Here is a 15,034-nt window from a genome sequence, read left to right as displayed (position 1 = left end):
ACTAAATCATACCTATCATGTCCATATGCTCATGTCATCTGAGAATGTCCACGTGTAATTGTACTTTCAGTTCTGTTATGGAACAAGCGTCAATTCGGGGGTTGATTTGGCTCGCCGCATCAATTGTACTAGGACGACAGGCGCGCTTCGCTGCACCCGTACAGGTTTTAATGCTGTTCACTCCATCCTTAGTTCTTTCTATTCGTGCAAGTCACCGTGCTAATCACTAATCAAGCATAAATTAATCTAAACAAACGCATTATAGGCTATTCAAACCCAGTAAAAAGGTTCTTTCATCAGCATCACAACTAACACAAACAATATCTTGATTACATACATGTATCCCTTGTGGGAAAAAAATCTAAGCAAGCAAATCAGATCACAAAGAAAATGAAAAAAAAATGAAATCCTCAGAACCTCTGAACTTTGTTTGTCCTCTAAAATATTGTAGGAGCAACCCAGGCTGAAACCGAAAATCTGCATAGATGTTGAGGAAAACTAAATCCCTGCAGCACCATGGCACCGTATATTAACAGCATCAGGTACAGTTAAAGTAACAGATTGAAAGCATGCATGCACTAAATGAGGGCTGTACGCAGAACTCCAGGAAATATGAATATAACATGAACTGTAGAGAGGAACACCCAACTGATAAATTGATTATAGCTTGTCGTTTGCAATCTCTTCGTAGGTTATCCATTCTTGTACTTTTAGAGCCGCAACACATGATACACAGCATAAGAGGTAAACAACAATAAATGCTGGCCTAATATCAACGTACATATTAACTTTAGAGAAAGGCATGATATTATAGTTTAAACATTCTAGTTTAAACAGACAAATAACATCCTCGTTTGAAGGAAGGTTCAGTGTACATGAAAACCAATACATTGAGACGTGGGCTGCACATGTCTTTTACCAAAGAGGATTTACCTTTTAAATAAATAATCATCAGAACATCAATGACAGGTTTTATTAGGGCAGTCCCAATGAAAGAAACCGGTAGTTTCTATAACATAGGATGTCGCACCAAAAAAGCACTGTTTTCCAACCCATGGTTTCTATGAGTAATAATTATTTTCTCTTTCTCTCTCCTAACTCTATCTTCTTCCTCCAATAGAAGTGCGACATGAGCTCCCTAGAAACTGGTGGTTTCTCCCCAATGACGATTTCATGGTTTCTTGGTGCATTGGGTCAAGAGTAGACCTGGTTTCTTCATGAAGAAACCATTTCTATGATTTTTGCTCTCTTTCTTTATTAATTACGTTGCCATGTCAGCATTTTGCCTACGTGGCAAGTCATTTAATGAGGATAGAAATCATCATCAATGCACCATTGGGACTGCCCTTAGCTGACCTATATATATTTGAACCAGGGCGCTAAACACATAAAGCATTTAATGAAAGCATAAATGCAAAGATATAATTTACGAATGTTATAGCCCAGGCATGCAGACTAATAAGGATAAGTGCAAAGGAAGCACAAAAGCATTGTGTAAATTCTAAGATACTCTCGGAGATGAAACTGGGGCACAAACTCTCCAGAATCATCTAATCCACCTCAACAGAATGTGTCAGCAGACATACCACCTAATGACATCGTTTTTTCTATAACCAGAAATGGAACCATCAATGCAGTCCTGAAAATCTGGAAAAGAAGCAAAAAGTGCAGCTATTGAATGTTTGTAACTTGCAGTAATAATTCATCTCCAAATGAGCCAATGTAGAAGATACAGACTGAAAACAAATATCTTCTAAGTACTACATAATATTATAGTCAATTACAGTCATGTCTCATGAGCCATGATAAGCAAACCTAAGAAAAGGCCACTGAAAACTGAAGGATCTGAAAAAGTAGTCTTCTCCCATAACCATGTTGATTTTGATATCACATAATGCAGGCAAATAAATCACAGTATAGCGAAGTAGGTAGCTAATGTGTTGTTCCTGATTTATCTTGGGTAAGAGACAAAGATTAAGATCAAGTTGGGTAGAGGGAGAATAATTACCTTTTCATGTGCTGGAAGCACAAAAGGTTGTACAACCTTCATTGTCCATGATTTAGCTGAGTATATAGGTTTAGGTAGGCAAAGTGGATTGGACAGTGAGACCGGCAACCTGGTAATACTGGTAGGCACATAGGAAAACTAATGATGACATCCTTTGAAAATTGAAAGTAGGACAAAGGTAAAATCATCAGTCAGTTTCACATGCTGGTAGGTACCTCTTGGCCATGATTTCCAGGAGACTGCGCCTAGAAACCTTGTCAACAACTTTGGAATAGGTAACAGACCCCTGCTGTTGTAGCCAAGTCAAAAAAGGAAACAAATAAACGCAGTAAGTGATAAACTGAGTGCATATTTTCAGGGGTTAGGGGGTTAGGAAACATGTACGAAAAGAATCCATGCAGGAAAAGAAATATGAACATGCACAAACCCTATTGCAAGACAGAACCATGAAACAAATTTAGTAGACCACGATGTACCACTAATAACTAATAAGACACCGACAACAGCAAAGATGAACCATTTCATCTGAACATTGAAAAAACCTAATGTATCAGATTTTGGCAAAAGGGTTGGGCTAGTTATTTCGCAGTAGAGGCAATATATTAAGTGTCATGTATATATACTCAAGAGAAACTCAATATTGTCTATTACAAACTTTGACTCTCTAAAACACTTTGCTAGGAAAAAAGAGTGCGGACAATACATGGCTTCAATAATTTTGCAGAGGCACCGGTAGGCATTATGTGATATCTTGAAAGTTCTATTAAACTATAGTAAAAATGAATGTAACAGGAAGAATAAAAAAATTCGAATATCAGAGTAGAAGAAATCACATGGCCATTCAATTGGGAGGACTTGACAGGCTCCTTGGCCCTCAACGAACTTGCAGGTATCCTGGATACGAAATAAAAACCAGGAAATGACCATAGATCAGAGTAGGCACCCAAATCAGGCATACAAATTTATGATAGAGGAGCAAGTATTTAGACTGAGAGAAGTAGATGGAGGGAAAAGCTGAAGAACCGAGCAAGGCACAAAGGCTTACCTCGGAAGGAAAGGAGGACGATGCAACTAGGGAAGGCTGGCCATAGAAGGGCCAAGGCACACCGGCAATCCACCCTTGGCCATCCTCGCCATCCGTTTGGAAATCTGTAGGACGCCACTATCCGCTACACCAAGGGCGACAGAATCACCCAGGCGTTGACAGCGTGGCCTGAACTCGACCGCAGCATCATAGATCTGGGGGGGTTGGCTTCGTGGTGGCGTGCGGCAGCGGATTTGGGGCCTGGCCAAGAAGGGTGGGTAGGGTAGGGCGAAGGCCGAAGAGGAGGATGCGACGGTGAAAGAGGAGGGAGACACGGCGGCGAGCACTGAGGGCGGTGTGCGGCGGCGAGGGATGATGCTGGCGGAGTTGATCCATGTGGGTGGGGAATATTTTAACTGACCTCTTTAAGCGGAGCCGTCGAGGAGTACGGAAGGCACAGGTGTGGCGGCCCCCGATTAAACCATAACCAGAGATAAGAATCGGCACGGTACCTATACTCCGTAGACCACAGGGCAGCAAACCGGATAAGCCCGTAGTCAAGCAAGGAATGGACCGGCATTAGATAGTTGAAATTGCCACATGGCGAGATGGGATACGGTAAATCCACGCGGATGCCCTGGCTGCTCTCCGTTTTATTCAAGGTTGAAGATCATCTAACTAATGTGCTATCGATATGGGAGTTGCTTTGTTTTTTAGTTGCGCTATGTTCTAGAGAATATTTAATTTATGTGCTATATATATGAGTGCATTTGCACATTTTTTTTGTTTCAAATTGAAGCATGCATATGCTACCGATGATTGTGTTAACGCACCAAAGCTAACCGGGTTTGATTGGTTTCTCTTTTAGTGCTTGGGTTTCTTGCATTTCTCTGTTTCTCCATGCTGATGCCCACATCTGTTCTGGCGTGCTTAGAACAGATATAATAGCAGAGGTGGAGGAGAAAAGAGAAGAGAGAGAAAAGAAGCGGGTTGTAAGTTTACCGTCGGCTTAGACACAAGAACCGAGAAACTTTAAGAAAGATAAGTGGCCATGTATTAGTACTGAAGAGCCAACTACTATATAAATAAAATGAGAGAATAGCCAGATGTACTATTAGCCTCGCTCTTAGGAGGATATTAGTAGTGGAGGTGTCCCCGACGGAAAGGACATAGCTTCTGCAGTCCTTGACGTGGATGGTTATATTGCATCAGCTGCCCACTAGTGTACTACTGGCCAAGTGATGGGCCTCAAAATCCATTTCATGGCGGGACGCCTCCGTTTGAATTTTGGGAGCCAGGCCCATGCCTGATGGTTCTAGCAGTTGATGGGCTGCAGTCCTGCAGAGGGCTAGTTAACGTGGGTGAGTGGCCTTATAAGGCTTTTCCGGGCCCGTGGCATTGATAAGCAGATACCGAGTATTATTGGGATTTTTGGTATTATCCAATTTTTTATTGATAATGCTCCTTATATCAGGACGTGCGTCCGTGGCTCTGCGTCCGGACACGACTCTCCATGCCTCAAACAAAATAACCCACATTCGGACGGCCTCCCACCGCTCACTCTCGCATATGCCGGTCGCCCTTGCTTCCTCCTCTCCATTCTTATCTCTTCTATGCTTGTGCCCTGCCCCACTGCTCAGAGATATGTTTTATTTGTGTTTTTCTACACGCATGCTGCAAGTGTGTTGATCTGGATGTTGCATAGGTTTCACATATATATTGCATGTATGTTTATTTAGATGTTGCATATGGTTGCATTGGTTTTTAAGTGTTTCAGAAGCGTGTTTTTCAAGTGTTTCGACTGTCTTTAGATGTATGTTGCAACTGTTATATTTTGATGTTTCAAAAGTAGATTGGGTGTTGCATCTCTCCCCCTTCTGCTTCATAGTCTCTTCTGGTGTCGGCAGGGCATCCATACGACGCCGCGGCTAGGTCCTTCCGAATCGGAGGCGCTACGTGCCCTTCTCTCTTGTCGCTCGGGTGACGCGGGCCCCACATGGAGCGCGAAACAAAGTGCAGCGTGCTAGTGTCCGGACAAAGACGTCCGTGTGGACGTCCAGACCCTAGCACTACCGATTTTTCATTCACTGCCATATTGAAGCGCTTTCCTTGACATGGCAAATATAATATTTGTATAATAGGCTTATTCAGTTTCTAGACAATGCTTTAACCGACAACTATTATATTATATTAGTATATCAATTACATAATACAAATTATAATCATAAATGAGTAATTTTTTCAAATTATAAATGCAATAACACATTATAATAAATACTTTTTACAATGAAATAATTGTTGGTCAAAGACCGAAAGACTCGTTCACAGTGCTTTCCCACTAGCAAACTGCCCCCAAATTCGTTCGGTCGCTCGGAACGAACCAGAACCCGACACGTGTTAAATCCCCTTCCGTGTCCGCCGCTATCCCCTCCCCATCCCACTTTCCCCTCGCTCCAGAGTCCATAGTCCAGTCCCCAGGCGGCCAGACCAGAGCGACTGGAGCTTCGACGACCGACGGTTTCCATCTCCTCCCCCGCTTGCCGCTCCGATGGCCGTCGCCGAAGTGGCGATTGAGGTTCCCCCGCAGCAGCCGCCGCCGCCACCGGCGGCGGCGACGCGGGAGCCGGCGGTAGTGCCGAGAGTGCTCCAGTACCTGTACCTCGCGAGCGCGTGGGTCGCCTGCGCGGGCGTGGCCGCTGCGACCATCGCGCGCCGGGCCTTGGGCGACTCTTCCCCGGTGGTCTGGGCGTTCCTCAAGGTCTCGATCGGAGCCCTCGTCTTCCCCGCGCTGCTCATCCTCGTCTTCGCCGTGCGGGTCTTGCGCGCCATGCTTGCGGCGGGGTTCAGACGGTCCCTCCGCACCCACGCCAGGGAGATTCAGATCCAAGCCAGGAAGGTATTCGATTGAGTTTTAGTTTTACTAGTGGCTAGCTAGGCTCTAATTCTCTGTGTTGATGGAATCAGATACTTTCAATTTTAGCTTGTGTTGTTATTTCCTGGAGAATCAATCTGAATCTGTCCAATTTCAGAGAATAATCATACATATCCTCTCAATATGGTCGTGTGAACTGAAAATAAAACGCTTACTTTAGTTTGCTCCAAGTCGTCCTCATCAGGTCTATGGGGGTGTGGATGCTGGAGCTGCTTTCAGTTATGCTGTATTAGTTTCTCTAGGGAAAATTGAATTTGTGCGCTGTATTTTTGTGAGTGCATTTACATCTTTCCAGTTTCATATTGAAACGTGCATACAAATCCACTCCATATGATTGCTTCACTCGAGGAAAACTGACTGGGTTCCTGACTTCCTCTCGGTCATCCTTGTCAGATGTTTGGAGCGTTAACGTGGAAGGTGCTGCAGGACCCTATCATGCTTGCGTGGCTCGCATCTTTCCTTTTCATCCTGCTGCTTGGAGCAAGTGTTCTGGTGTTTGTGGGGCTTTTACCAGTGGAGGAATCTCTCAGGGAAAGGATTGGTTATGCTCTCTCTGATGTGGGGGTATTGGGTGCCATGTCAATGTATTGCTTTATCATTCTACCCAGTTTTGCGCTGAAGCTCTGGAGGAACAAGTAGGGTGGCGATGCCGCACAAGGCACAGTACTGTGATGTATGAGGTACACAACAGTTTCTCTGGCTATCTTGTGTTCATGTGTCGTATAAACTTTTCTGTAACGAAGATGCTGTTTTGTACATAGTATGTTAACAGCTCCTTTAGTGGCATAAATCAGTATGTGATTGTGAAACCTGCTTGAATAGGTAGTTATTGAACAATAGATTTCATGTGAACATTAGCATAAAGTCTGCTAGAGAGGTTGAAAAATATTTGAAAGCACATATTTTTTTGGAAATTATGTGTAGTTGAACCCAGTCTTAGGCCATGTGTAAATCCTAATCTGTTGATATGCTTTGCAAAATTTTTCATCTAGCCCTGAAGACAAGGAGCTATGGCTGGTGGTTGAGGATTGTTTGCCTTGGTGCCCAGGGACATAATAAAGATGTCTCAACTCCTTGCTAACCTTGGGGGCATTTACTTTGTGGAATCACCACAATGACTATGTGTTTAATGGGACTATCCCTAGCATTCAGCTTTGTTCTGGACTGATTTTGGAGGAGGCACACTTCTGGTGTCTTGCTGGCGCTAGAGATTTGACCCATTTGGAGATTACTGCCAGATAATTGGCTGGCCCATTTAGTGTTTGGTTCAGCCGTTTGTTTATTCTTTTAAATGAACACATGCATTCTGTTCCTAGCTGAGGGGTGGTGTAGGAAAGGGGGGGTTGCTAATTTTTTTTCCGAATGCGTTGATACGCAACTTGTGTTGGGTTTCAACTCTAGCCTACCCCAACTTGTTTGGGACTTAAAGGCTTTGTTGTTGTTGTTGTTGTTGATACGCAACTCTGCTAAGAAAAAAAGGGTCATGTGTAATCCACTTATCTGCATGCATTTTCACATGGCCTTTGTGTATCTATCCTGTTCTGTTTATTATACATTATTGTGTCAATGCTTTTATGTTTTTTTTTTTTGCGGTTGGTAACAGAAATAAAACTTGGTTTGCCTTTGTCAAATACGTAAGGGCATTAATTTTTTTGATGCATATTGATGCCTTTTATGTTTGGGTAAATCGATGGGTTCCTCTACAGTTCAAACTGATTGTTTCTATCCATTCCTGACTCTTCTTGCCTTAACAGATCAATTTCTTCAGACTTACTTTAATTTGATTGAGCCCAACTCTGTTTTCACTGCCTTCGGTCTAATCTCTATAAGACGAAATGAGGGCCTAGCTCTAGCCATCTATTGGGCCACGTCAACAGAAATTTGTCAGCCGTAGGATACGGATCGAAAGTCTATTACAACAGCTCAGGCCAGGGCCAGGGTATGTCCGGTGTTTCCAGAACAAGCTAGCGTCCTGGACTCGTCGTCCCCCTTGCACATGAGCAGGCTTATTCCAAGGTCTCGCCAGAGGCACGGCGACCTGGGGAAATCGGCAGCACGGTGCTTCTCGCCGCCGGCTCAACCTCAGCTACAGCCTCGACCTCAAGGGCACGGCATTGCGGGCCTGGGCTTGCTTACAGCTTACCTCGGCGACGACAAGCGCAGCTGCATAGTCTGATATGGGCTATGGCCTGTTCCCTACACTCAGACATGATGGGCAACGGAGAAAGAAGCGCCTGACATGAAAGATAAGTTATGGCACAACCACGTTGCTTCCATTGCCATTTTGCCTGACATGATAAGCTCCAGCCCCGCAGAGTCTCCAGCCCATAACGCAATAAGCTCCACGTACAGTCATGTAACATGCCAAAAGCTTAACAATTCTGCAGCTCAAGTATTTAGTTTTACCCCCACGAATTTATCTACCGTACCATTCGTATTAGTTTCTCACTATTTCCAAACAGACAACCAATCCCTTATTTTACTCTCATAAGGACTAAGGAGTATATACTATTTGTCCTTATCGTTTTTACCAAAGACTAGAAATGTTTTCTGAAAAAGATTACAATACAAGCAGAAATTGAGATAGTATTGCCGTTCTCAATTACACGATTTTTACCTCATTGTGTACTGATGAATTAAATGACATGCATAGCAGATTCCTACTAAATCGATTTTTTGAACAAGAAAAAAATACGCAAAATTGCATGTAGAGTTAAAGTAGCCATAATAATATATAATAAACCTATCAACCTTTTTTTGAATGGGACTACGGCAGGCAATTGCCAGCCTGAATTTTGTAGATATGTCAAAGGTTCAAAACATGCAGAATTTGCGAGAAGTACAAGAAAAAAATTAGGGCTAAAAATTGTTTTAACATAAAAAACATTCACTGACGATTGGAATACAAATGCCATTCTGGTAACTATGAATTCTGAATTAGCAAACTGAAATCCGCTTAGTACCAAAGTTTTCAATGTCGAGCAAACGAAAATCTGCTAGACTCTTTACTATGCTACTAGATATAGCAACTACTGGTGAGTGATCTGATACTTTTCAACTTCTGTCCTTGATTGAGCAAAATTGTGTATACTGTACTATTGACGAGATATTCCATCTCATGCAAATGGATTGTTGATTTGTAGTTAGTCATTACATGGTTTCGATGTTCCATTTGAACATCAATGATGAAACACATTCTTACACGGTGAGAAAGGTGAGTTGGATGTCTCGTGTCTTATGATACTTTCTTACCAAATTGAAGCGCGAGCTTAACATATCATTTGCATTGATGACAGCCCCGTGTAGTAGCTAGAAAGGTTCTCCGCAAAATAATAGGTTCACTCTTAGCCTCCATCTCCATGACAGCAAGATCAACTGGAATGCATAGTTAGAACATAATTGTAGGTATACCACTGGTTCACTCCAAATAGGCGTGGCAACGCCACGCCAGAGGTTTTCTAGTGACTCCTAATAGTGGAACTACAGAAGACGACTTGTTTTCAGCACTGCTCTTTTCAAGCTATGATGAAGTAAACAGCAGAATAGGTAGGAAGAAAAGTGCACTATAAGTCTTGTCAAACAACTGATTAACCGCTGTTACCGAAGCATTTGTGCCTCCCCATCAGAAGCAATCAGAAAACTTAGTTTGATTATACATGGTAGTATTTTAGGCCCATTTTAGTACTTTATCTAGTTTCTACTGCATTTTTGCAGTAGTTATTTGGGAAATATATTTGGTTGTGGTAAGAGATCCTTTCATGGTGCACAAGATTTGTCCCTGTCACTCTTATTTTTTCAATGATATGTTGATAATAACTTACTGCACCACTAGCTTTTATGTATAAGGAAACATGTTGATAGTTCCATACGATGATTGTTGTGAAATGGATAAATGAATGTGGTTGCTGGTAACCTGTTGTATCAAAGGTCCATGTTATTAGTTTTAAGTGGTACATTGTATTGCTGAATATGTGGGTTCTGCACCTGCAGAATTGTTGAATACTGAGTTCTTGATGTCACTTATTAATCTAACCAAAGGTTGTCCTGTTTTATTGACAGGCAAGGACAGTTGGAGAAGGCACAAAAGATCAATTAGTAGTTACAGGCTTATAGTACAGACCCTGAATTCTGCTGATGTCTGTGGTGAAGCCAGCTAATTAATGTTTTTGAGAAATAATTCTCTATTGCAGGCTTACTGTTATACCTCAATACCTGGTGATGTGTGTGTAATGTGGTCACTATGGGTATCGCTACCCTAAGCCCTCTCAGAACATAAGTACCCCCTTGGACATGACATGTAACACCCCAAATTTTGCACTTTTAGAAATAGAGTAAAAATGATTTATTTTGTAGTTTTGTGCTCATAAAAACATAGGTAAAAGAAATTTTTCTTTAAATTAAAATCCAACATAAGGGTAACAACATGTTTGCGCATACATGCCGTTGCATTGGTACTTTTGTGATGAGTGGTTTGGGAAATAAATTCAAATCTCAATCTTTAAAATATTGCTTTTAAGTAGTGGTTTAAAAAGAATTTGAAAATTTGCAAAAACAAAAGTTAGATAAGATGCCTTGTTTTTAAAATCTAAAGGCTTGGAAAAGGTTTTAAGACACGTTAGGACGATGCCTCACTTTCCGGGAATCTTTTCGACCTTTTTCGGGATTAAATTCATATTTCTTGGAGTTTTATCTTTTTCCTTGATCAATGCAAAAGTCCTTTTCGGGAGCTAAACCATTTTGGTTGTGTTTCTTATCCTTTCATCTATTCCTAAGAATTTTTCTAGTATTTTTCGGAGCTCAGAGATATTTTTCGGAGCCTAAATAGTAATTCCTGATTTTCTATAATTATTTTAATTCCGAAAATCAATATTTACTAAAATATCTCGGATTTCTAAAATATCCAAACCCTACGTGTATATATATATGCCGACGTAGCCCTCGACGCGAGGATTCCAAAAGTACAGCCCGTTTTTCGAGCCGCCGCTCGTAGCCCTGCAGATCGGACGCCGAAGTTGTCCACAGCTAGGTTTTCGGCGAACTTCCGGCGAGCTTTTCCGACCACCTCGGACGCCTCCAGCGAAAACCGTCACCACCACGAGGTAGATCTCGTCGTCCTCTACATCGGCATGTCCTTCTTTGCATCCATCCATCACCGTTTGATCGTTCCGCTTCGGTTTTCCTTTTCCGTTGACATTTTTCGGCGAACTTCACCATGGACGCAGTCTTCTCCTTCGTCTCCGGCTACCCGGAGCCACCACGGCACCGTCCCGTGTCCCGGCCCCGTTCCCACGCCGCCGCCCCTGGCCCGTGGCCCTGCGCCGCCCTGTCCCGCGCCCCTGCTCGCGAGCGTGCACGACGACCGCCGCCACTGCCTGCTCGCTCCGACCGGCCATCACCAGCAGCCACCGCTGCTGCCGCTTGGGCGAGGAGCGGGAGCGCCGCTGCGAGCCTCCGCCGGCCGGCCAGCAAGCCCCAGCCGAGGCCCCTCTCTCCCCCATCGTGCGCAGCAACAAGATTTTTGGCATGGCTGTGTTCGTACGGGAGATGGCTGTGTTCGTACGGGAGTTCAAGGAAGAAGACGAGGTATTTACGAGTTTGCCACCAGTCGTTAAATAATCGTAGTTTATTTATTTTAAATCCGTTTCAGTTCGTTCCAGTTGCGTTAGTTTCGTGTCGTCGAGATCTACGTAGTAGAGTTATTAGTTTTTATATCACATGTTTATGAATTTATTTTATTAAAATATTAATTGTGTCTATAATTAATTAATCGCTGATTAATTAAAGTCGATTTAGGTTTTTTATTTTGATTTGATTGCGCGAGTTTCATCGTAATGTGTGGTACGTGTTAGCAGCGATGTTTAACATGTCTCACGTCTTGGAAATGTATAAGTTAAATATTAATCTGATTAACCTACAACCAATTAGTTTTCTAACTTAAAAGCAATATATATATATATATATATATATATATATATATATATATATATATATATATATATATATATGTTACACTTCAGTATTTAATAAATGATATTCATATGATTAATTATTAATATAAATGTATTCCTAAATTTTAGTTTGATTAGTTTAAACACACCTTGCATATATTAAACTTGTTAGATGCTCTCACGTGCATTTTACTTTTGCAAAGTTAAAGTTTATTTTGATTAAATAATACATGCACATCCGCTCCTTAATACATTATTAATTATTCCATTGATAAATCCTAAACTGATGTAATGCTTACATCATTTTGGTTTTCCTTTTAAAAATAATAAATGCAAGGGCTTATACGTTCTATATATGTTTTGAATATATACTCTCACTTGTTATTATATCTTTGTAAGTCAAAATTTAATTTGCATAAATGATATCAAAATAATTATAATTAAGATATGAATAATTTATCTTAGTTTTCTAAATCTAATAACTCAAGTATAAAATGACTTAACTCAATTTTAGATATTCCCCCTGTGATATCTTATACATGTTTTATGATCATTAAAATAGATAAAGCATATAGTTTTCTTTCCAACGTAAATCCTTCGATGGATGTTTCTGTTTTACCGTAGCTCCGATTAGTGTGCCTTTCGCGTGTGTGTGATCGTAGCAATGCATAGATTAGATTTCGAATCTTTTCATTGATTGGTGTATTGTTCTAATCTAGTACGTTTGCTATGCATGCTTGTTCGGGTGCTTGTGTGGTGCTTTTCGGTCTTGTCCAGTGGTGAGTTTTGCGTTGGTGATCTATAAGAAGTTGGAGATCAAGAAGAAGAAGAAGAAAACGTTGAAGATTAAAGCTTACCGAAGGATCGGTGTTTAAGGCAAGTATAGTTTGGGTTTTCTTTCTGTGACCATGATCTTGAAACTTGATTAATGAATATGCTACAAACATAAAAGATGACTTGTTAGCAACAACAGGAGGGTTAAATTCCCTCTCCACAAGGTCTCATTTGTAAGTGATCATCCGGGACTTACAGTACAGCTGTGAGGGCTATATGGCTCTGGCTCTAGTTGCTTGGGAGACCTTTTCTAGCAGGCTTAGAGGATACTGCGAGTTGGGTATAGGACAGCCTCTGTCCTGTTGTGCCTTGCTATGGAAGCGGCCTTTTAATGGAAGGGGGGTTCCTATATCCAATGACCCTGCGGACCTTCCCGGTTAGACGAACTTCTGAGTAGCTTTATATGACTTCCGGTGTTTGGACCTTGCAAACCCGTACATTTAGAAATCATGACTCACAGTGAAAGTGTACACCTCTGCGCAGAGTTTAATAAACTGATATATCAGCCGTGCTCACGGTCACGAGCGGGCAAGGGATTCTTACGCTAAAGATGAGCACTTGTTAAATCATGCTTAACTGAGTTATTTTGAGCTATTTATTATTCAATTATACTTGATCATGTGGCTATGGAATGCACTACCTTGTTGCTATATTTGCTGAGTTCGACATGGACTCACCCTTGCAATTTCCCCCACACCTCAGGCTGGATGACAGTCTGTCAGAGACTTGAGAAGTTGGGCTTGTGATCAACCAGTCAGTTGGATCTAGTGGAGTGAAGTCTGCACCCGGAGATCAGAGTTGTCTGTCCGCTGATTGCTTTCTAAGGTTATCTCTTTTGCTAAGTTCGCTATATATTAAGCATTGTGAATTGATACTGCCCCTTCATTTGTAGCTATATGTGAGGTTTGATTACCAGGGCTCACATATGGTGTGCATTCGGCTTTGTCCTTAAAACCGGGTGTTACATGACATCTGTGCCGTCAAATGAATATAGTTGATTCATCATTGTGACTGGATTTGCGGTTGTCATTATTATGAATACAGCTAGTTGTGGTAGGAGTGTATATATCAACGCCAGTATGGACTCGTGGATGATGTCTGTTTCCGAGCTCGCGAGTACATGACAACGTTGGAGGTTTTTGTTTAGAACAATATTGGTGTTTGTTGTGACTAACTAACATTACATGATCTACTTAGAGTTCTGTCATTGAGCAGGGGATGGGTTCGAGGTGTAGGCTGCTCCAGACCCTGGCCCATCACCTTCGAGCTCGCTGGAGGGAGGAGAGAATAAGACCTCAGAGTTTGTCGGAATCTTAGCCACCGTCGGGTCTCTCAAATCCGGAGGAGGAGGAGGAGGAGGAGGAGGAGGAGGCTCAGATCCAGAGGACCGATCTATCTCGTTGGAGCCGCTGTCGTTGCACTCTTCTATGATGGGGGAACGGGAGCCGGGATGCTAGGCACGTGGGGTAGCAATGGAGGTCGTTGCACTCTTCTCTGATGGGGGAGCGGGAGCCGGGATGCTAGGCACGTGGGGTAGCAATGGAGGTCGTGGCGGGAGGCAGCGCCGGCGGGCAGGCGGTGCAACGAGTTGGCGCGCGGCGCGTGGCGTCCATCTGGGCGGGGTGACAATAGAATGGGAGGGCGCGAGCGCTGCGCGAGTGAGCGGTCGAGAAAAAGATAAGGTGGAGTGCGGTAGGCGACGTACAGCACGGGTGGGCGACGTACAGCACGGGTGGGTTGGGTTCGGCACCGGTAGGGTGTGTCCGTCCCGTAAGGACTTCTATATTATCAAAAAGAAGTCTTGCCTCCGAAGAATGGTGTTCATTTTTTGTCGCCGGTACCTCCAAAACAAGGTGTTCATTTTGGCGCGCGTTCTTCCCCTCGCAAGCACACACTGCCCGTCGCGCCGCCTTCCCCTCCGGCTGTCGTGCCCTGGCCGCTCCGGCGCCTCGCGCGCCCTCCGCCCGCCGCGCCACCTTCCCGTTCGACTCCCGCGCCACCTTCCCCCTCGGACCGCCGCGCCGCCTTCCTCCTCCGACCGCCGCGCCGCCTTCCCCTGCGGCTATCCCGCTGTCGTTCCCTGGGATGGATTTGGGAGTCGAATCCTCCACTGCGCCTGCTCTCAGTAGCAGCACGCCTCCTCCTCCTGTGCAGCAGGGCCCTCCCCGTGTAGCAGGATTGCCGAGCGTGGAGGAGGCTGCCCGCTGCCACCGCCGTGGAGCAGGCTGTTTTGTGGCAGTCCTCTCCCCGTGAAGGCTGCCATCTGGCGGAACCAGACGACGCGGAAG

At 43.5% G+C, this 15,034-nt stretch overlaps 2 protein-coding genes across 2 annotated transcripts; both read left to right on the top strand.

The window, feature by feature from the left end:
* The first annotated feature begins 5,474 nt into the window (after nucleotides 1–5,474).
* LOC136500641 (uncharacterized) lies at nucleotides 5,475–10,265 on the top strand. Its single transcript, XM_066496045.1, has 3 exons — nucleotides 5,475–5,928; nucleotides 6,358–6,644; nucleotides 10,024–10,265. The coding sequence occupies exons 1-2, from the start codon at nucleotides 5,581–5,583 to the stop codon at nucleotides 6,601–6,603; spliced, it is 594 nt and encodes a 197-aa protein (XP_066352142.1). The 5' UTR covers nucleotides 5,475–5,580; the 3' UTR covers nucleotides 6,604–6,644; nucleotides 10,024–10,265.
* Nucleotides 10,266–11,176: 911 nt separating this feature from the next.
* LOC136499870 (vegetative cell wall protein gp1-like) lies at nucleotides 11,177–14,999 on the top strand. Its single transcript, XM_066495371.1, has 2 exons — nucleotides 11,177–11,547; nucleotides 14,600–14,999. Exons 1-2 carry the CDS (start codon nucleotides 11,177–11,179, stop codon nucleotides 14,997–14,999), a joined length of 771 nt encoding a protein of 256 aa, XP_066351468.1.
* Nucleotides 15,000–15,034: the final 35 nt, after the last annotated feature.

The sequence above is a fragment of the Miscanthus floridulus genome, chromosome 13 (assembly GCF_019320115.1).
Source record: "Miscanthus floridulus cultivar M001 chromosome 13, ASM1932011v1, whole genome shotgun sequence".
In the NCBI taxonomy this organism is placed as follows: domain Eukaryota; kingdom Viridiplantae; phylum Streptophyta; class Magnoliopsida; order Poales; family Poaceae; genus Miscanthus; species Miscanthus floridulus.
Note: the sequence above shows the minus strand (reverse complement) of the source record. Positions and strands in the feature narration are given on the sequence as shown.

Coding starts and splice junctions, on each gene's coding strand:
- LOC136500641 (XM_066496045.1), top strand. CDS start 5,581: ATGGCCGTCGCCGAAGTGGCGATTGAGGTTCCCCCGCAGCAGCCGCCG. Junction 5,929..6,357: donor TTCAGATCCAAGCCAGGAAG/GTATTCGATTGA, acceptor CATCCTTGTCAG/ATGTTTGGAGCGTTAACGTG.
- LOC136499870 (XM_066495371.1), top strand. CDS start 11,177: ATGGACGCAGTCTTCTCCTTCGTCTCCGGCTACCCGGAGCCACCACGG. Junction 11,548..14,599: donor AGTTCAAGGAAGAAGACGAG/GTATTTACGAGT, acceptor CTCCAAAACAAG/GTGTTCATTTTGGCGCGCGT.